Source organism: Panthera pardus, unplaced genomic scaffold (assembly GCF_024362965.1).
Source record: "Panthera pardus isolate Hobbes unplaced genomic scaffold, ASM2436296v1 HiC_scaffold_18, whole genome shotgun sequence".
NCBI classification, from domain to species: domain Eukaryota; kingdom Metazoa; phylum Chordata; class Mammalia; order Carnivora; family Felidae; genus Panthera; species Panthera pardus.
This window is the reverse complement of record NW_026526743.1, coordinates 16070350-16089927: the sequence shown is the minus strand read 5'-3', so window position 1 is coordinate 16089927 and position 19578 is coordinate 16070350. Positions and strand designations below refer to the sequence as shown.

General features: G+C 43.5%; 1 protein-coding gene across 1 annotated transcript; it reads right to left on the bottom strand.

The window, feature by feature from the left end:
* Positions 1-936: 936 nt before the first annotated feature.
* On the bottom strand, positions 937-14058 carry LOC109256549 (WD repeat-containing protein 87-like). The gene is given in 6 exon segments (XM_053906024.1): positions 937-3968; positions 3970-6992; positions 7518-7777; positions 8240-11115; positions 11527-11694; positions 13957-14058. Coding segments are annotated over 6 exon segments (9267 nt in total). The 5' UTR covers positions 14035-14058; the 3' UTR covers positions 937-1106.
* Between the last annotated feature and the right edge of the window lie 5520 nt (positions 14059-19578).

The following is a 19578-nucleotide window of genomic DNA, read 5'->3' as shown; positions in this document are numbered from 1 at the left end:
AGCACCTCCTTTGTGCTTGAACTCCTCCCCTACTCTTGCAGACTGTCTCCTTGAGCTCTGTTCCCTTTCTCAAGGTATCCTCAAACTCTTGAGGTCCCAGGCACCTCCTTTAGCCCAATACACTAAAATGGGTGTAGCCAGAATCACACTTGAGCCTCACAATGAGCCTCATTTGCACATGATAAAACTGAGGCTTACAATAAACAATTGAAAATAAAAAAAAGCTGAGGCCTAGGTGAAATCACTGGCTCAAGATTATACGTCAAATTGAAAGGCAGGGATTCAAATCCTGTTTGAATCTTATAACCCACATTCTTATTCACACACTTAACTCCCATTAAAATAGCTACCTATGATAGAGAGAGAGAGAGAGGGAAAGGGAGGGAGAGAGAACTGTATTCCAGGAATTCTGTTAAGTGTTTCACTAAGGTAGTTGTTACTATCACCATTATACTTTGAGGAAACCAAAAGCTAAGATTAAAGAGCCAATAAATGGCAGAAAAAGAACTGGAATGAGAGTTTTTCTGAATTCAAAGTTGGCATTCTTAATCATTATTTCACTCTATTTCCCCATTATGTAGATGAGAACACTAAGGCTTAAAGATGTTCAGGAACTACAGATCAAAGTTTATGAAGGGGAAAAATTATGGGTGTTCTCTGCTTCCTCTCAGATTAATGCTAAATAAATAAAAGCCCAGCTGCACCAGACACTCTCCTCCTAGGAACTTTTGAGGGAGGAAATACTAACCAAAGAAAAAAAGAGTTCCAGGACAGACTTTTCTATCAAAAGTTGATCAAATGCTGGCCCCTACCCTCCAAAGGATGTACCCACTGACAAAAAACAATCAGTCCTGTGAGGACAAATCTGTTTTCTCTGTTTTCTCTATCTACTTTCTATGGGGATCCTAGGCTGGGGAAGAAAGAGAAATCAAAATGTTTGTTACAAATGAGAAATGTCATTTTATTCAGTACAAGGTAGCAGGTTTCTGGAGCCAAATGAATACCAATACTTGTTTAGGCCCACCTTGAAGTGGGTACAGGAGGCTTAAAATCTATGGCCAGGCTTATTTCCCAGCAAGGCCCCAAAGTCCTAATGTTAGGCCAAATCATAGAGTTGGAGTAGAGATGTTGGGCAGCCTCTCAGTAAGGTAAGGACTGACTTGTGGTAGACTTTTCCAGGCAAGTTCTAGGAACCCATACTGGGCAATGCCCACAGGTTGGATAGTATGCACCTTGCTCTTCCCAGGCAGAGGTACAACATCATGGAACTTGAGAGGACCTGCAGGGGCACAAGAATGACCACAAAACAGGCCACAGAACAACCGTTCACCAAGTACCAGCTCCTTGGCTTTCAGGGCATTTTTATAGATGGTCTCTTGAGGTTGGAGTGCCTCTCTCTGCAGCAACTGTAGTAGGAGCCTCTGGATTTGGGGGGACTTAAATTGGTACAGATCCATGAGTTGGTAAAACTGTTCCATCCAAGCAGTGCGGTCTTTTGCATATCGTTGCTGCAATGTCCGCAAAACATAGTAGAGTGCCACAAATGTCTCCCATTGAGGCAGCTTTTCCTTTTTCTTAGAGACGGGCTGCGCCTTCTTCAACTTGGGCAATGTGAGGGGCCTGTCTTTTCCCTTAAAAGCTCTGAGATCCTTCTGAAACATCAATGCTAGAGTTTGTTTGTCCACAGAGTCATGGGCACCTGTGAAAATCTCACGCGCGATAGGATAAAAGTGTTGCATTTCCATCTCCTTGAGGGCATTGGATAACTGCTGTACCCGAGCACTCCTGTAAGGTTCTCCTAAAAGATGCCAGTTTATAGCCTTTGGGACTTGAATCCTCTTGGTGGTTGATGGGAATACTGGTGAAGGGATGGGCAGTGCTTCCTTCTCTGCCTTGTGAAATTTGGGGAGCTCTCCTTTCTCCCTCAAGACCTGGAAGTCTTTCTGGAATATCAAGTCCAGGGATTTTATATCCACAGAGGGATAGACAGTTGTAGGAACATCCTTTCTTACTGGATAAAGGTTCAACATCTGCTTAACAGCAGAAGATAACTGTTGTGCCTGCTTCTTCCTGTAGGACTCATCTAAGAGAGGCCAACTGAGACGGTGTGGGGTTTGAGGCCTTGTGGCAGCCAATGGTAACACTGCTTCAACAACAGGGAATGGTTCTAGCCGGCTCCATTTTTCTTTTCTTCTAATTGGAGGGATCCCTTTTAAGTGCACTGGACTCAAAACATCCTTATAGGGTTGTGATATGTCTGCATGACTTACTTCTAGGTTCTTCCTGAAGTGTTTAGCAATGGCTTTAAGATTGTATAGACGCATCCATTTCAAGTATCCCTTTGAAGTGAGGTTTCTGAGGAGCTGGTGCAGTCGATGGAAACTGTTCCTGGAAAGCTGCTCTCCTGCTTCCAGCCTTATTAAGGCATTGTTAATCCAGTCCTCATCTGAGAAGCTTGCTTCTGAGTAGCATGGCCTTTCAGCTGGTGCAGAAGTAAGGGATGGGGCTGAGGCTAGGGCTGGGCCTACGACCTGGCCCTCAGTTTTCCCCATTGGCAAATCCTGGGACTTCAAGAACCACTTCCACATGTCACCTTTGGGTCTATGTTCAGATTTCTGTGGTTTCCTGATCATATCAGATAAATGGGACTCTGGCCTATGGAGGCCTTCTGGGATCTGGGCCTGGAAGCCTGTTCCCCTCCCTTGTAAAAACATACCCCTAGCTTTCTCCAAGAGCACATCCTCTTGTCTTCTCCAAGAACTTGTCTCAGGGTGTGCTCCAAGAAGTTGACTTTCCTGACCTTTCAAATCTAAATGATCCCCTAACACTTTCCTGGGCATTCTCTGCTTTTCCAGAGCTACTGGGAGTGGCATTTTGAAGGGGCTTTTCAGAACTGTTGGCCACATGACTTTATCCCTAAGTGTGGGATCTCTCTTTCCATCAAGCAATCTTTCTTTCTTAAAAGTCATTTTCCTTCTAGTTGTACCTTTTCTTTTCTCAGCAAGAGACTCATCTTCTATTGTTAGCTTTGATAAGCTCACTTCCTCCTTGGAGAGCTCTGTTTTCAATACTCCCTCTTCTGGGAGTATCACCTCCATAAGTCTGCTCTCCCCATCCTTCTGTCTTTCCTCCTCCTTCTCCCTTTTCTCTATCTTCCCCATTTCCTCCTGGCTCAGGCTCTCCTCCTCCCCCTGGCTCAGGCTCTCCTCCTCCTCCTGGATCAGGCTCTCCTCCTCCTCCTGGCTCAGGCTGTCTTCCTCCTCCTGGCTCAGGCTCTCCTCTTCCTCCTCCTGGCTCAGGCTCTCCTCTTCCTCCTTGCTCAGGCTCTCCTCTTCCTCCTCATTCAAGCTCTCCTCCTCCTCACTCAAGCTCTCCTTCTCCTCCTCCTCACTCAGGCTCTCCTCCTCCTCATCCAGGCTCTCCTCCTCATGTGGGCCCTCTTTCTTCTTACTCAGCCTCTCATTCTCTTGAGTCAACCTCTTTCCCTTTCTCCTTCTTTGGGATGAACTTTGTTTTTTATGCTTCTTAGCCAAATTCTCCTTCAATTTCTCTTCACTCAGGCTTACCTTCTTTTTCTTCTTCTTAATCACATATTTCCCTTTCTCCTTCCTGGGCAGAATCCCTTCCTTTTCTTCCTCAGTAATGCTCTCCTCCTCTTTCCCCTTCTTAGTTGGACCTTCCTTTATTTCCTTCCCAATAAAACTCTCAGATAAGCCTTCAAACAGAGTATCTCTGATATTCTCTAATAACCACTTCAGCGGAGTCTTTTTTAGTTTATTCTTCTCAATTCTCCTCAGAAGTTTCTTTAGCTGCTTTTTTCCTAACATATTTTGTTCCTGGACTTCCTTTAATATACTCTCTACCTGGACTCTATCTAATAGTATCTTTCCCTGGACCTTCTGTAGTAACTTTCGGTTCTCCTTCAAGCTCTCTCCATCAGTCAGTGTTCTCTCTTTGGTGGCCAGCCTATCATCTTCTACTTTTCCCTCTTCCTGACCCAGCTCCTTCTCTTTTCATTATTTCCCCCTGTTCCTTAAAAAATTCCCACTTCTGGCTATCCATTTCACTCTTCCCTGTCATGAATGATCTCTCTTCCTCACATATTTCTGTTTCTTCTGGTAGCACTATACTCATTTTTCTAACTGTTTTAGCCAGGATCCTGGACAGGTTACTCTCTTTCTTCCTTATATCTTTTAACCTGGAACTAGCCTCTTTGTCTTCAGAACAAATCCCTTTCTCCATATCCAGTTTCCTCACTGCCTGTATTCTCCCCTCTTTGGTTCTTTTCCTTTTTTTCTTGGCAACACCCATCTCCTTGATCCTAATGTCATAGGCCAATTCCCTCTCTTCCACAACTTCTTTCTCTTCCTTAGTTTTTTTCTTTCTCTTAGTTATGCCAATCCCCTTTCTGGCTACTGCTTTTTTTCTCTTAGCTATATGCCTCTTCTCCTTGGCCAATTCACTGTCTTTCTGGGTCAGTCTTTTCTTCAATGCTTTTTCCTCATTTTCCTCCACTTCACCAGCGTGTTCCTCCCTTTCTACAAAAATTTTCTCTTTTACCCAAGCCCGTTGTTTTTTTTTATCGCTCTCTTTCTCCTCTTTCTGACCCCATATTCTCTCTTCTTGGGCCTGTATCTGCTCTTGTAGGGCTAGTTGCTCTTCTTTGTGGGTCTGTTGTTCTTTTTTGTCAGTGGCTTTCCTGTCTTTCCCAACCCATTTCTCCTCTTTCTTAGCTTGTTTTTCCCCCACCATGGCCCGTTTCTCTTTTTGAGGGAACACTTTCTCAATTTCTTCTATCTTTTTCTCTTCTTCTGGGACCAGTTTCATCTTTTCTCTGGCCCATTGTTTTTTATCCTCAGCCTGTTTCTCCACTTTTTGAGCCATTTTTTCCTCTTTCTGATCCCGTCTCTTTTCTTCCCGGGCCTGTTTCTTTTCTTCTTGTGACCATTTCTTCATCCCCCCAGCTTTTTCCTCCTCTCCTGAGTCTGCTTTCTTTTTTTCCCAGGCCCATTGCTTCTTCTTCTCAGTCGTTTTCTCCTCTTTCTGGGCCCTTCTCTCCTTTTCCCCCTGCTTCTCCTCTTGCCCTAGGCCCAGTTTCTTTCTTTCCCAGGATAATTGTCTGTCCTTGGCTTTTTTCTCCTCTTTACTAGCCTGCCTCTCTTTCTGGTCTTCTTTCTCCTGTTTCCCAACTTGTTTTTCATTTTCTTGGATTTGTTTCTTTTTATAGGCCTCTTTTTTCTTTTTTAACCATTTATTCTTCTCTGTGGTCAATTTAATTTCTTGCTCTGCCAAGCTGCCCCTTTCTGATGCCTGTTTTTCTTCTTCCCCAGACAGTCCCTCCTCTTTGCTAGACAAATGTTCCTCTTCCTGGGCTAATTCCCCCCTTTTCTGGACCACTTCTTCAACATGTTTCTCTATACCTTGAATGTGTTTCTTCTTTTTGTGGGACTTTTTCTTCCTACCTTTAACTTGTTTCTTTAAGTCCAGAATTAGTTCTTCATCCCAGGCCAGTTCCTCTTCTTCCTCACTTGGCTCTTCCTCACTGAACTCCTTCTCTTCCTCACAGGGCTCCTCCTCTTCCTCACTCAGCTCCTCGTCTTCCTCACCCAGCTCTTCCTCTTCCTGGGACAATTTCCTCTCTCCCCAGACAGGCAACACCTCTTCCTGGGGCCACATGTCTTCTTCATGGGCCATCATAATCTTCTCCCAGTCCCACTTACTCCTTTTCAGGGCTGCCCTCCCCTCTTTCTGGGTCACTCTCTTTCTTTCCCCTAGTCGTTTTTTCCCTTTTCCAGTATCTTTCTTTTCTCCTGAAACTAACTTCTGCTCTTCCTTGGTTAATGTCTTTTGTGGATAAGCCAGTAGTTTTTCCTCCCAAGCTATTTTTTCTTTCTGATGAGTCAGTTTCTTCATATCCTGGATCAGTTTCTCCTTACCCTGAATTAATTTCTTCTCTGGCTTACTCAGTTTCCTTTCTTCCTCAGCTATTTTCCCATCTTGCCTGGCCAGTCCCCGTGCTTCTTTTTTTAATTTCCTTTTCTGTAAGGCTAGTTTATCTAAGAAAGCAACTTTCTTTTTCTTGACTTGAGAAAATGCCTTGTCCTTCTCTAATGCTTCTTTTCCCCTTTGTCTTCCCAACTCTGTCACTTCTTCCTCCACAATCTCTTTATCCACCTTTTCTGTTATAGTGGATGGTTCTTCTACCACTCTTTCCTCCAATTCTGAGGAGTCCTTTAAAAGGGGGCAGATCTCTTGGAATAGATCCCAACTGGGCTCTTGGGGAGCAAGAATCACCCGAGCCAAGTCCACCAATTCTTGACCCAGATCCCTTAACATTCCTGGATGGGAACTTGCTATCCTTGCAGTGGCAAGATAGCAAATGTCATTCCGCCAAGACCTGGTGTCTGATTCACCCGTGTGTCCAGGGGCACCAGCCAAACCTTGGCCACCCTTTCCAAGTTTCTTCCTTGTATCTTTTTCTTGCTCAGCAATCTGCATGACTTTTTCTTTGGGCTCTTCTGCAGTCGTCTTTGAAATATCCTTCAAATTTTCCTTCTGTTTCAACTTCGCAGCTACTTTTTCATGGCTTTTTTCCACTGCCCTTTCCCAGAGTCTTTTCATGAGTTCTTGTCTTTCCAGCTTAGGGAATATCTCTCCATAATCTTTCATGTCATGTTGATCTATGGCCTTCATAATCTGTGTGGCTTCCACTGCCTCTGTGACTGCCATGTGGCCTCTTCCTTCTTCTGTGGCTTCCATAGCTTCTGTAGCTTCTGTCATGACCTCCTTTGATTCAGCAACCTCTTCAGATTTGGCTGGGCTGAAAGTACTTAGTGGCAGCTCTGGCTCTAAGGCAACATCCTCAGTGTCAATTAGCTCTGATTTCTTGGCCTCTCTCTGTTCACCTTCATCCTCTGAAGGCACCAACATAGAGCTAAATTTTACAAGCTCGGTCTCCCTCTTCTTTCTGGAAACTCTCAGGTCCTTTTTAACTGCAGAGATATTGAGGAAAATATTTAAGAAAAAACAGAGGCCCTGAGTGGTATCCTTTGTAATATACAGTTCAATGAACTTCCATAAGAAGTACAGAGGCAAAGAGGACTGAGGCTTTATGGCACAGAAATGCTTGTCATTTTATCCCAGCTTCCATATCCTGAAGAAATAAGACCTTGCTATTTGTTGTGGTATATGTGTTTCCTTCCCAGGAAGGTTACTTTCTATGGAAAAGAATCTCTACGTAATTATGTTCCCACTGATATAATTTCAGATATCTTTTTTTTAATGTTTATTTATTTTTGAAAGAGAGAGGAGGACAGAGGATCTGAAGTGGGCACCGTGCTGACAGCAGAGAGCCCTACGCAGGGCTCGAACGAGATCATGACCTGAGCTGAAGTCAGATGCTCAACCGACTGAACCACCCAGGTATCCCCATTTTAGATATCTTGGCCTTACTGACCCTGTCTTTTGGTGTCCTAAGGTGGGCCCCAAATATACCCCATTTATTACCCCATACATACTAAGACTTTCTCTCTTCTCTTGAACATATGTCATTCTTTTCTTTCGTTTGGTGATCTCTTCAGGTATGAATGTTCGTTTGACAAAGGTCTCAGGTACACCATCCATTGATATGTCTAAAGAAAAAGGAGGTTGTTGGTCTCTGTGTGACAAGGTCAGGTTTTCATTCAGCTGCTGCTCCACCCGTGTAAGCAGGCACTGGATGTCGTTAGCTTGGATCCCCAGCAGCTGGTCCAGAGAGGTTTCTCCAATAAGTTCCCGCCTATAAAAGTCAAGAGGAAAAAAGGATGATACCAAGCCAGTGATAAAACTAGATTTGAAGAAGAAGGAGGAAGAGGAGGGAAGGAAGAAAGGAAGACAGGGAGAAGGAGGAGGAGGAGGAGAAGAAGAAATTACAATTGAAGAGGCAGAGATAAAGTGGCCATTTAGGACAGAGTAGTCTGAAGTAAAGGGTTGGTAAAGAAGAAAGAATCAAAGATAGCAAAGAATCAAGTCATCAGGGAGATAAAAGATATTTTTTTGGTTGGAAGGTTTGTAGACTTGAGTCTCGAGGAATCTTAAGGATCAGAAGAAGGGTAAGCACTGGGGAGAAAAGCAAAGAGAAACAAAGAACATAGTGGGAGGAAAAGAATAGAAAAGGTTATAGAAAAGGAGAATAAGCAACCATATTCTGGAGGTTAGGAGCTAGAAAAAACAGAAGGGGGAAAGCCACTACACAACTTACTGCATTTTTTGGAGGGTTTCTTGTTCCTTCAGCAGGCCTACCAGCATGCTCTTACTTTGGATGCCTGTGACTCTTATCATAAGGTACAAAGCCTTAGCCCGCACATTTTCATCACTGTCCATCAATCCCAGACTCAGTGGAACAGCAAAGAGATGGCTCATGATGCCAAGCATATCTAGCCCCTCCCAGGCTAGCTCACGGATGCATGGGTTGGGATGGAGTGTATCTTCCAGCAGGCGACAGGCAGTCTCAGAGCACAACCTTGGAGATACTTGGTAAGTGGCAAAAATTTGTGCCAGGGCACTAATATATGTCGTGTACTGGTCTATAGAACAGTAAACTGTGAGGCTGAGGATTGCCTCAATTAAATTATTTAGAAGTCCTTCATCAAGTTTTCTTCCTGCCCAATTTCGGTTTATAAAGCTTGTTAGAACATCATAGAATGTTCGTTTCCACCACTTGGATTTATCCCTCTCTCTCCTCATCGAGATGTTCTCTTCTGATAGAGGCATAGGTGACAGTGTCTGGCGTCTGATGGGTTCAGTCATGTCCCAGTCTGTATCTCGGTAGGATGGGTACAGGTCATGGCGTAAGAAGACTGGGGTACCGTCAGGCCAAAGGCAGGCACGGATAACTGAGTTGGGGATGTAGCCATCAGGAGCAAAGGGCCATTGCCGCCCTTTACCAAAGAAGCCATGCAGTTTATGATAGGGGTTCAACCCATTCCAGCCAGCCAGCCGTAGTTGAGCAGGAACCACATGTGGGGGACGATTATGCTTGGGGTCAGGAATAGAAAAAGCAATATCCTTATCCTCCAAAAAATGTAATTTGGGTTCCACTTGAATCAGAGAAGGCATACGTCTCTCTTCCTCTACAACATGGGGCACAGTATTGTCAAAGGCAATGACCCGTTTGTTAACAAGGGCCTCTAGCCCCTGTAATTCCTGCAGCCCTTGTCCAAGATAGACAAATCTGGGTACAAGTACTATTTCAAAAGAAAAGAAGAAGCTAGGCAGAAAGAGTTTAGGGTCTTCTTGTACTTCATCTGCATTATTTAGGATAGCTAGGTGAATCAGCCGAGCAGGAGGGAGCAATTTTAAGCATGATACCAGGTAAAGACTCTGGTTGAAAGTCAAAAGCAGGTCACCCCGATTATTGGCAAAGCAGAGTGGACCAAAATGCAGTGCTGAATCCAACTCAGTTATGAGTCTACCATGGAAGTCCCAGATCCGGACTGAGCCATCAATGCCCCCTGTGACAAAAAGTTTCAGGGAGGAGCAGACATCAAATGAAGTGATGGCACACCGGTGCAGGCATTTTGTCTCTTCAAACACAGAGCTTTGTTTTGATTCTGCAGATTGCAGAAAATCTTGATAGTGCCAGAGACGCCAGCAGTGGTTGTCAGTGATGGCACCCACAGAACCCGGCAGCAGTATCACGTGTTGTAGGGGGCAACTACAGAGAATTTTGCTTATGGACTGCAGGATTACCTTGTTCTTCCACAGCAAAGCTTCTGTCAGGTATACAGTATTATCCATGCCATAGGAACAGAGCAAGGAGTTTTCCTGGGGACCTTCCAGGGTAGACAGGGCCAAAACTGCCCCAGAATGAACAGTCTTTTCTATTCGGGCATAGCTATAGTGGGAGAGGATTCTCACAATGCCACTGTCATGCCCACAGAACATCAGTCCTACTAGGCCCATACCCAAATGGGACTGTGCGTAGGCCAGGCAACTTACTCTGTCCCTAGAGTTTACTGAAGTGCATACCATATACTTGGCTGTGCAAGGCGAGCGCGTTGCATCAAACACCAGCACCTCTGAGCTGCCTGTTGCCACAAAGAGCTCCTCATTGTCTGGGTCATAGGCCCAAGCCACAGCCTTATCCATGACAAGCAGAGGCCAGGTGAGAACCAGGAGATCTCCTGTCACTGGAGACAGGAAGCGCAACAAACCATCCTTAGTGGCACACAGGATCCGAGTCCAATTTCGGCCACAGCAGACCCGGTGCACCTGCTCAGGAGCAGAACCACAGACATTGAAGAGGCTATAAAAATAAGGCAGGTGGTGCAGTGAGAAAGCGTGCGTAGTCTGGCAGAAAAAAGTGGTGTTATCAATAAACTGCAGTTGCCGCAGCCCCTCACCAATCTCCAGCTGCCGCAGCAAGTTCCCAACGGCAAGGTTCCATTCCCTTGCTGTGCCTTCTCGGCCTGCTGTCAGTAAGGTGTGGATCTCTGGCCGGCTGTGAACACATATAACTGATGAGGAATGGGCCTGGAAGCTGTGGAGGAAGTTACCCTGGTCTAGACTCCAAGCATGGATCTCTCCATCCTTGTTTCCAGCATAGAAATATCCCTGAGAGACACAAGTGAAGGAGCAGGTGATGGAAGAGCCACTGCCTATGGGAGTGAACTTTCTTACCTCTTTCAGCTGGCCCTGACCCTGGTGGGTGAAGACCCTTACCTTATTCTCACAAAGGGCCAGGAGAGACCCCTCGGGGCCATTCAGGGAAAAGCCCTGTACAAGCTCATGACCAGACATGGGCACTGTTTGTGCCATCTGGAGGTCCCTGCCATTTGGTAAGATAAGCCAGGTAACCACAGCCCCCAAGGTACCAGACAGCAACACCTCTGTTTCCGGGTCATAGCAGAGGCAGCTGATGAAGAAACGACAGGGCACTGTGCCCAGGGATATGAATGCTCGATGGTGATCTCCAAAGAGCCACAGGTGCATGTCACCACAGTAAGCAACTAACATGTGGTAGGAACCTGTGTGGACCATTGCTTCAATGGGTGGTACTTGATCCATCACACGAAACATCATCTTCTCCATTGTTCCTTCTGCTTCTGTATCTTTCTTTTGTATCCAAAGTACTGCCTAGAAGAGGATGAGAGATGAAAGTTGGACCATGGAGGCAGATGATCTCCCAAGAGTAAGGGGTATGAAGGGTTGAATGTTTAGATCGCTGTTCCCTCTTGTAAGACTAAGGAAAGACCAAAGAACTTAACTTTGGGAGTTTCCTAATACTAGGATTTGGGTATGGGATAGAAACATGATTCTTAAGGCTCTTTCCTTGGCCTTCAGTCTGCTTTCTAAGGAATATGAATTCTCTGGACCTGAAACTAGAGGTGAAAAAGATCACTGCATCCAGGTCAGATTGAGAAACGGAGATAGATGTTAAAATGAGCTAACTCAGAATCCCCCTCATCATTCTGAGATGAGGACAGTTGAGGTATGATGAATATAAAGTGGATTAAGAAGGAGGAAAAAAAAGGGAGGTAGCTTTACCTGTATTTGGTTTGAATCTGGTTCCACCCAGTTTAAGGAGACAAAATAGTTGATGTTGATGGAGTAGAAGCAGATGAAAGGCTTGCTCTGGGGATGGTGAGGCTCCTGGTACAGAGTCTCAGGCCAGTCACTCAGTACAATCACCTCATTCTTTGGTTTCTCAGCAGACTGAGAGAGAAGAGTGGCCTGTTAAAAGGCCTAAGTCGCCACTCACTCATTCATTTAATAAATATTTATTGAGGATTAGCAGACATTTGTTGTTTTTTCATTAACCAACATTTATTTACCCTACCACTGGAAAGCACTATTTGGGGGAGTCATCCCTCCCTCACCCTCACCCACATCTTAATTCAAAGTACCTCCCAGCCTTTCTCAACCAAGTTTCCGTAAGAAGTAAGCCCTAATGTCCTAAAGTATCCATTCTACATGAGGCATTAATTTCTCCCCTATGTGTCTAGAATGTTACTAGTTATGTATCATCCTTAAGAGAAATGAGAAAATAGCCCCTCAAATCTGTTTTCCATGGTTCAGGTGAGGAACACTTGAGAAAGGGTGGTATGTTCTAGGACACACACTGGGGATATGATGCTGAGCAAGAGAGACATGGCCTTAGCTTTCAAAAGATAAGAGTCCAGGGGCGCCTGGGTGGCGCAGCCGGTTAAGCGTCCGACTTCAGCCAGGTCACGATCTCGTGGTCCGTGAGTTCGAGCCCCGTGTTGGGCTCTGGGCTGATGGCTCGGAGCCTGGAGCCTGTTTCCGATTCTGTGTCTCCCTCTCTCTCTGCCCCTCCCCTGTTCATGCTCTGTCTCTCTCTGTCCCAAAAATAAATAAAAAACGTTGAAAAAAAAAAATTAAAAAAAAAAAAAAGATAAGAGTCCAGTGGGGGAAACAGGCATTACATAAACAATTAACAAATGTCTGTACAAAACAAATAAGTACTTCCAAAGAAAGGAATACAATCCTATATGAGTAAGACAAAACAATCCAACCTTGGCAAATACTCTACCTCAGTTGGAACAACTCTTCAAAGTCCCTGCCTACACCCAAAGGACCACTCCTGTCAGCGTCACACTCATGATACACTGCCTATGGGAAACTCGTACTTCACAGACTTAGAATGCCCATGACGTGGGCATCAGAGCTAGACACTTTGGCATGTCCCTCTTTCACTATTCCGATATGCATCCAAGGAAAACGTGTGCTATTCACAACATGGAGTGCTTCAGCTCTAACATTCTGTATTCTGACCCCGTAGGGTGTGTGTGTGTGTGTGTGTGTGTGTGTGTGTGTGTGTGTGTGTGTGTGGTGTATTAAGGAAGATATATGTCTTTCAACATGTTACACAGTAGGACATGTCCAACATACACTATCTTCCAGTAACAGAGTTTATATCTAGGACATAAGGACTTGAACTCCTTGTAGGGATCAGCCAAAACCGAGGCTCATAAGTCTACTTCTGAGGTCCCTTTCTCAGCAGTATAGCTTGTGCTATACTGCCTCTTGAACAGTACTCCATGAATCTAACTCCCCAAGCTTCTCTGCATCCACAAAGGACCTGAGACTATACTGAGGCAACTTAGAATCTCTTTATATTTGTCATATTCAGATCTTTGTGTGTTCTGGGAGAATACAGAACACAATGCTGGAGACAGCTTCCACTGCCATTGCTGGTTCAGTGACAGCAGCAGAGTTGAGAGAAAGGATGCTGGTATCTGAGCTCTCAATCTCCCATCCCTCTTCATTGAATCAGAAGGCTAATTTACAAACCCCTTACTCCATTAATTACCATTCCTCTCCTCCTTTTATGTACAAATGATTCACTTACTGACTCAACACTATAAAGGGCTTTCTCAGGAAGACTCTAAAAGACTATCTTAAACCCAAGTAATGTATCTGTGCCTAGAAGTACTGTTGCCTACTGTGTATCAATCCTCCTCCTTCTATCCCAGTAAAACTCAGCTCTTGTTCAGGGTGATCATGGCCCCAGAAATTCTGGCAATACAGAGTGGCAACTGTAGCACTCTAAGGCTGGCACAGCTCTGTACTTTCTGACCTTCTCTCTTCTACCTACTTGCAATTTAAAGCTGATACCTGGAAGTACAGGAACTGTCCTGCAACCTTAAGATGATAAGCTAAAATATTAAGGATAGCGAAAAGAAAGAAAAAGAACATGGGTCCTTGACATGTAAAGACAAAGGTATCTCCTGCTTGTTTAATCCATGTGAACTCACTTTTTGGTTTTGTTTTGTTTTGTTTTGTTTCCAGCATAATGTGTTTTAATTGTTATCATCTTAGTTTAGAGGGAGGAATTGTTTAGGGGTATGGAAGAGCTCCTCCCAAGGAGGAGCTCACATGCTGCCCAGGAACAGGCTGCCCTGGCAGGGATAATTAGTCCAAGCCCACCAGGTGCTGATCTCCCATACACGTCACCTTTAGATCCTTCAGCATATTATTTACGAAGAGTTTCAAGTCCTTCCACTCAGGAATAAGTCTGGGTGACGGTGCCATCTTTGTGACGTTCCAGCACTTTACAGACATCATGGCTCACAGAACCTGTGGGACGTAAACATGACTTAATCACATCTGATGTGAGACTGGAAATTGAGGGAACTGAGAGAGGGAAGAGCAACAGGGAAAGTGAGAGAAGGGGAGAAGCAAAAGCATTAGGAGTAGAAGAACCTCTCTTATTTCAGAAAGATTGGAGTGACAATGAACTACTGACACTTGCAGCAATGTGGATGAATCTCAAAAACATTGGTGAGGGGAAGCCAGACACAAAAGAACAGGTACTACATGATTCCATTTAGATGAAATTCTAGCAAAGAGTAATCTGACCTATAGGGACAGAGCAGATCAGTGGTTACCTGGGTCTGAGAGACTGGGAGATTCCTGAGAAAGGGTAATAGGGGACTTTTTGTAGAAGTGAATGGAATCTTCTATATCTTGGTGGTTATATGAGTACACAAATTTGTCACAAGTCATCGAAACATACACTCAAAATGGGCCCACTTTATTAGATGTAAATTATACCTAATAAAATTGATTTTTAAAAGAGGATAGGAGTGGAGTGGGAGTTTTAGGAAGTCTAGAAATGGAAAAAATGTGGCAAAAGAAAGCTGTCAGGTGAGCTTAGGTGAATCAGTTGCAGCACAGTTGAAAGAATACACGAGCCTGGCTTTGCAACCCTTCCTTTTTAAAAAAAATTTTTTTTTAATGTTTATTTATTTTTGAGAGAGAGACAGAGCGTGAGAGGGGAAGGGGCAGAGAGAGAGGGAGACACAGAATCCGAAGCAGGCTCCAGGCTCTGAGCAGGCAGCACAGAGCCTGATGCAGGGTTTGAACCCACAAACCATGAGATCATGAGCTGAAGTCAGATGCTTAACCACTTAACTGACTAAGCCACCCAGGCGCCCCCGCCCTTTCTTTTTTTATTAAGATTTTATTTTTTAAAGTACTCTCTGCACCCAGCATGGGGCTCGAATTCACAACCTTGAGATGAAGAGTTGCATGCTCCATGGACGTGAGCCAGCCAGGAGCCCCACCTTCCTTAATTCTCTTCATTGTGATGCTCATTGTTGTATATACAGTTTTTAGACTTAATTATATCTATCCTACTTTACTACTGAAGCCTTTATGTATATAAGTCACTCACATGTTCAACAAATGTTTATTTGATGTTCATTATATGCCAGGCCTCTCAACCTAGAGCTGGAGATAAAGCGAGGAACAAGAATGATTATCTGCCCGCCTGGAGTTTACTATCTAATATGGAAGGCAGATACTCAACAAGTTAAAATAGATGTCAGGTTCTGGCCAGATGCCAGACTAAAATAACCTGAAAGTCTCCCACTTATGAACTTCTAGAAATTGTGGATAACAAGAGGCTGAATTCCAGGAGCCAGCAATGAAGAGGGGAGAAAAAAGCAAGTAAGTGCAAAGCTGCCTCTGTGATAGTTCTGAGGAGGTATAGTTATCAGAACCCCAAAATGATTGTAATGGCTAGAAGCTAGGGTAGTGTTGCTCTGACAAAGAGAGGACATAGGACTTGGGCTCATAGGAGATAGGGAGCCAGAACTGAGATCCCTTCATTACCTTGGAAACAGACACTTCCATGGACAGAGCTGGCTTATGACCCACTCTCTGAAAGCTTACACACCTTTAAACTTTTTTCCAAGCATGAGTCAGGAACCTACATACCTCCAAATGCCAGGGGATACCCATCAAGTTCTCCGAAGTGATTCTCTGACATATACCTCACTTGGACTGACAAGGAAGAGGAGCAGGGGGGGGAAGAAGAAATACCACAAAGCACACCAACCATTCTCTCTAAAGAAATCATGTAAAATCTAGACCTGAAAGGGCAATAAGCTAAGGGTGACAAAAATCTCCTTTACAATCTTAGCATGTCCTGTATCACTTATCTGACATCTATTGTTCTCTAATGAAATTCCCAGAACACTGAGAGTCACATTTAATAACCTGTTATATGTGTATATTAAAAATGCTAAGGAAGAGGGGTGCCTGGCTGGCTCAATCAGTACAGCATGTGACTCTTGATTTCAGGGTTGTGAGTTCAAGCCCCATGTTAGGTGTAGAGCTTATTTTTTAAAAATGCTAAGGGGGCACCTGGCTGGCTCGGTTAAGTGTCTGACTTCGGCTCAGGTTATGATCCCATGTTTTGTGAGTTCGAGCCCCACATTGGGCTGTCTGCTGTTAGTGCAGAGTCTGCTTCCGATCCTCTGTCCCCCTCTCTCTCTGCCCCTCCCTGCTTGCACACACACACTCTCTCTCTCTCAAAAATAAATAAACATTTTTTAAAAAATGGTAAGGAAGAGAGCTTTCCTCTACTTGCTAGAAGGGATGCTGCTGGATTCATGAATTGCTTAATAAAGTCAATTAGATCTTAAAATTTAAAAAAATACTAAGAAAACTACCAAAAAGAAAGAAACAAATAGAATGTAAGATTTAACCACTTGAGGAAGGGGATATGAAATAAAATAAATACATATCAATCCAATGAAAGAAATATACGATGAAACATCACAAGGAAAAAAGAGGTATGACAAATAGAAACAGAGTAATAGAAACAAGTCAAAATATGTCATTATAGAATAAATACAGACTAAGCTCATTTGAAGACAAATTTCCAGGTTAGATTTTTTTTTTAATAAATAAAGTATAGTTGCATGCTTTTAATAAGGGATGAATCTAAAAATGTAAAAACATAGAGGGCTGCCTAGGTGGCTCAGTGGGTTAAGTGTCCAACTTCAGCTCAGGTCATGATCTCACAATTCATGGGTTCGAGCCCTGCATCGGGTTCTGTGCTGACAGCTCAGAGCCCAGAGCCTGCTTTGAATTCTGTTGTCACCTTCTCTCCCTGCCCCTCCCCCACTTGCGCTCTCTCTCTGTCTCTCAAAAATGAATAAACGCTAAAAAAATAAATAAAATAAAATAAAATGTAAAAACATAGAAACATTAAAGTATCATTATTGCCATGGCCTTCTGTTCTGAAAGCATCTAAAATCAATAAAGAGAATCAAAGATCTTTGCAAACTCAACTTCAGCAAAACCAAGAGATAAGTATAATTTGTAAATAATAAATTACTCATAAAGGCTGAGAAAAACAGCTGAAATCAGTGGCAATTATGACAAAAGAATTGGAAATAAGAAATTATGGAGACAAATTTGAGATGGAGGGAATGGTAATTATGGTAATTTGTTATAGCAGCAATAGAGAATTCAGGTACTAACATTTTTTTGGGAAAATTTATGCACCAAATACTTTCTGTGTATTGTCTCATTTAATACCAACAACCTTCTGAAGTAGGAGCTAGCTATATTCCCACTCTGCAAAAGAAGTTAATTAGTCTACCTATAGCCAGACAGCTAGTAAGAGACAAAGCCAGGATTCCAACCCAGAATGCGTGACTACAGAAGGCACCCCTTGAACTACTGAGCTACACAACCTTCCTAGAGTCAATGGAGCTCACAGAACTTATATTAAGGGTGTCCAAGGTGAAACAGTATCTCATCAGCTGAGCTCAAATGTGAGCCTCGTTTGTCTAGTTTCATAACTGTTCGCAAACAATCAACAAATACTTGTTGAGATTCTACTTTGTAACATTTTGCTTTATAGTATTTTGCTACCAACTGGGGATCCTAAGTTCAAAAGTAGACACGGTCTTCAAGGAACTTCAGATTGTTAAAACTGGATAATTGCTGTAATGGAGCACCTGAAGGTGGATGAGGCACCACAGAAGGAAATGCTGACACCTAGCACAGAAATAGCATGAGGAGGTTGCCAGGCAGATAAGGCTTACTCAGACATTCCAGGAGGAGAGGATGGCACAAACACTTAAATGTATGATTTGTGCCGGAAACTACATAGGAGTTAAATATTCTTACAGCACAATGTTCAAGAAGGCGATAGAAAAAAAATGGCTAGACAGTTAGGAGTTACTATTAAATGTCATACTAAGGAGTTCAATTTTCATATTGAAACACTGAAAAACAGGGGCGCCTGGGTGGCTCAGTCGGTTAAATGACCAACTTCAGCTCAGGAAGGTCATGATCTCACAGTTTGTGAGTTCGAGCTCCACATCGGGCCCTCTGCTGTCAGCACAGATCCCGCTTTGGATCTTCTGTCCCCACCCCCCCCCCCCCCCCGCTGCCCCTCCCCTGCTCATGCTCGCTCTCTCTCAAAAATAAACATTTTTTAAAAAATAAAAAAAAGAAACACTGAAAAACAGTGTTAGCAGGGGAGGGATGTCAGATTAACCTTTCAGAATATGTACTTGTCCAGCCTGGAGCTGGATTGGGAATCAGTCAAGACAACCTGCCAGGAGGCTACTGTGATAGTAGAGATGAAATATAATTAAATATTCTGATGGAAAGCAGTGGGAAAGGAAAAGCAAATGACAATAACAATATAATATATTTAGGATAAAAATATTTGGGGGGTAGGATTTATGGATATTGCAGATTATTTGGGTATGGAGAATCAGGAAAAGAGAAATCTAGAATGGTTCCTGGGTTTCTGGGTTAGGCTTTGAATAAAATTTGATATATTCAAATGGGCTAAAGAAGAGTAGGATTGGGTTGTTCCATTGGAGGAGGTTCCATTGGAGGAACAATGATCAGTTTGATTTTGGATTTGTTGAGGTGGTTATAGAATATCTGAATGAAGACAACTAAAATGAATGGGTCTGGAGATTGGGTAAAAGGTCTGGGTTGGAAACAAATCTATGAAATGACCAGTCTGTAGGGATTGCTGAAGCTGGGGATCTGGAGCAGCTTGCCCACAGGGGGCTATGCTGCATGAGAAGGAGACTTGATAAGCAGACAATTAAGGGGGCACACACTGAGAAGGAACAACTATAAAGAGGTAAGACGTTCTTCCAGAAACCTGAGGAAGAGAGTTTCATGAAAGTAGGTCACCTGTAACAGAGAGGCCAAGTGAGACGAAGAGTGGATTTGGCGAACGGTACCGGTGTCCATTAAGGGAACAATATCAGCAGAGCAGTTATTCCTGAAGTCAGCCTGGAAGGAGCTGAGGAATCAGTGAAAAGTAAGAACCTTAGAAAAGCTTCAGGATGAAGGGAAGAGAGGGGTAAGAGGAGAAAGCTAGAGAGAAGGAGAGGGATAGAAGAGTTATGTGGGAAAGATTTTTTTTTTAACTCCAGATTTTTCATTAAGTTCAAAAGACATCAAATTATTCTGTCAAATTGCTATAAAAGTTCCTAACTGCTTATTCTGAATTTCTGCACTTATCTTGCTGAGGACCAGGGCAAACAGCTCCCAAGCTGGCCCTAGAGTGCTCGGGAGGACCACGGTGGCAACTCCTATCTCTAGCTGAACATTTCCAAGCATTTTTCTTCCATCTAGCAACAGTCAACTACCTCACTTTAATTTCTACCACAAGAAAGGTTAAACCCTCCAGAATCCTAGATACAATTCTCAAGGACATTCATGGGAAAACCAAAAGATTGGCCCCTGGAGGGAAGGTTTTTTTTTTTTTTTTTTTTTTTTTTTTTTTTTTTTAATGAGATCATT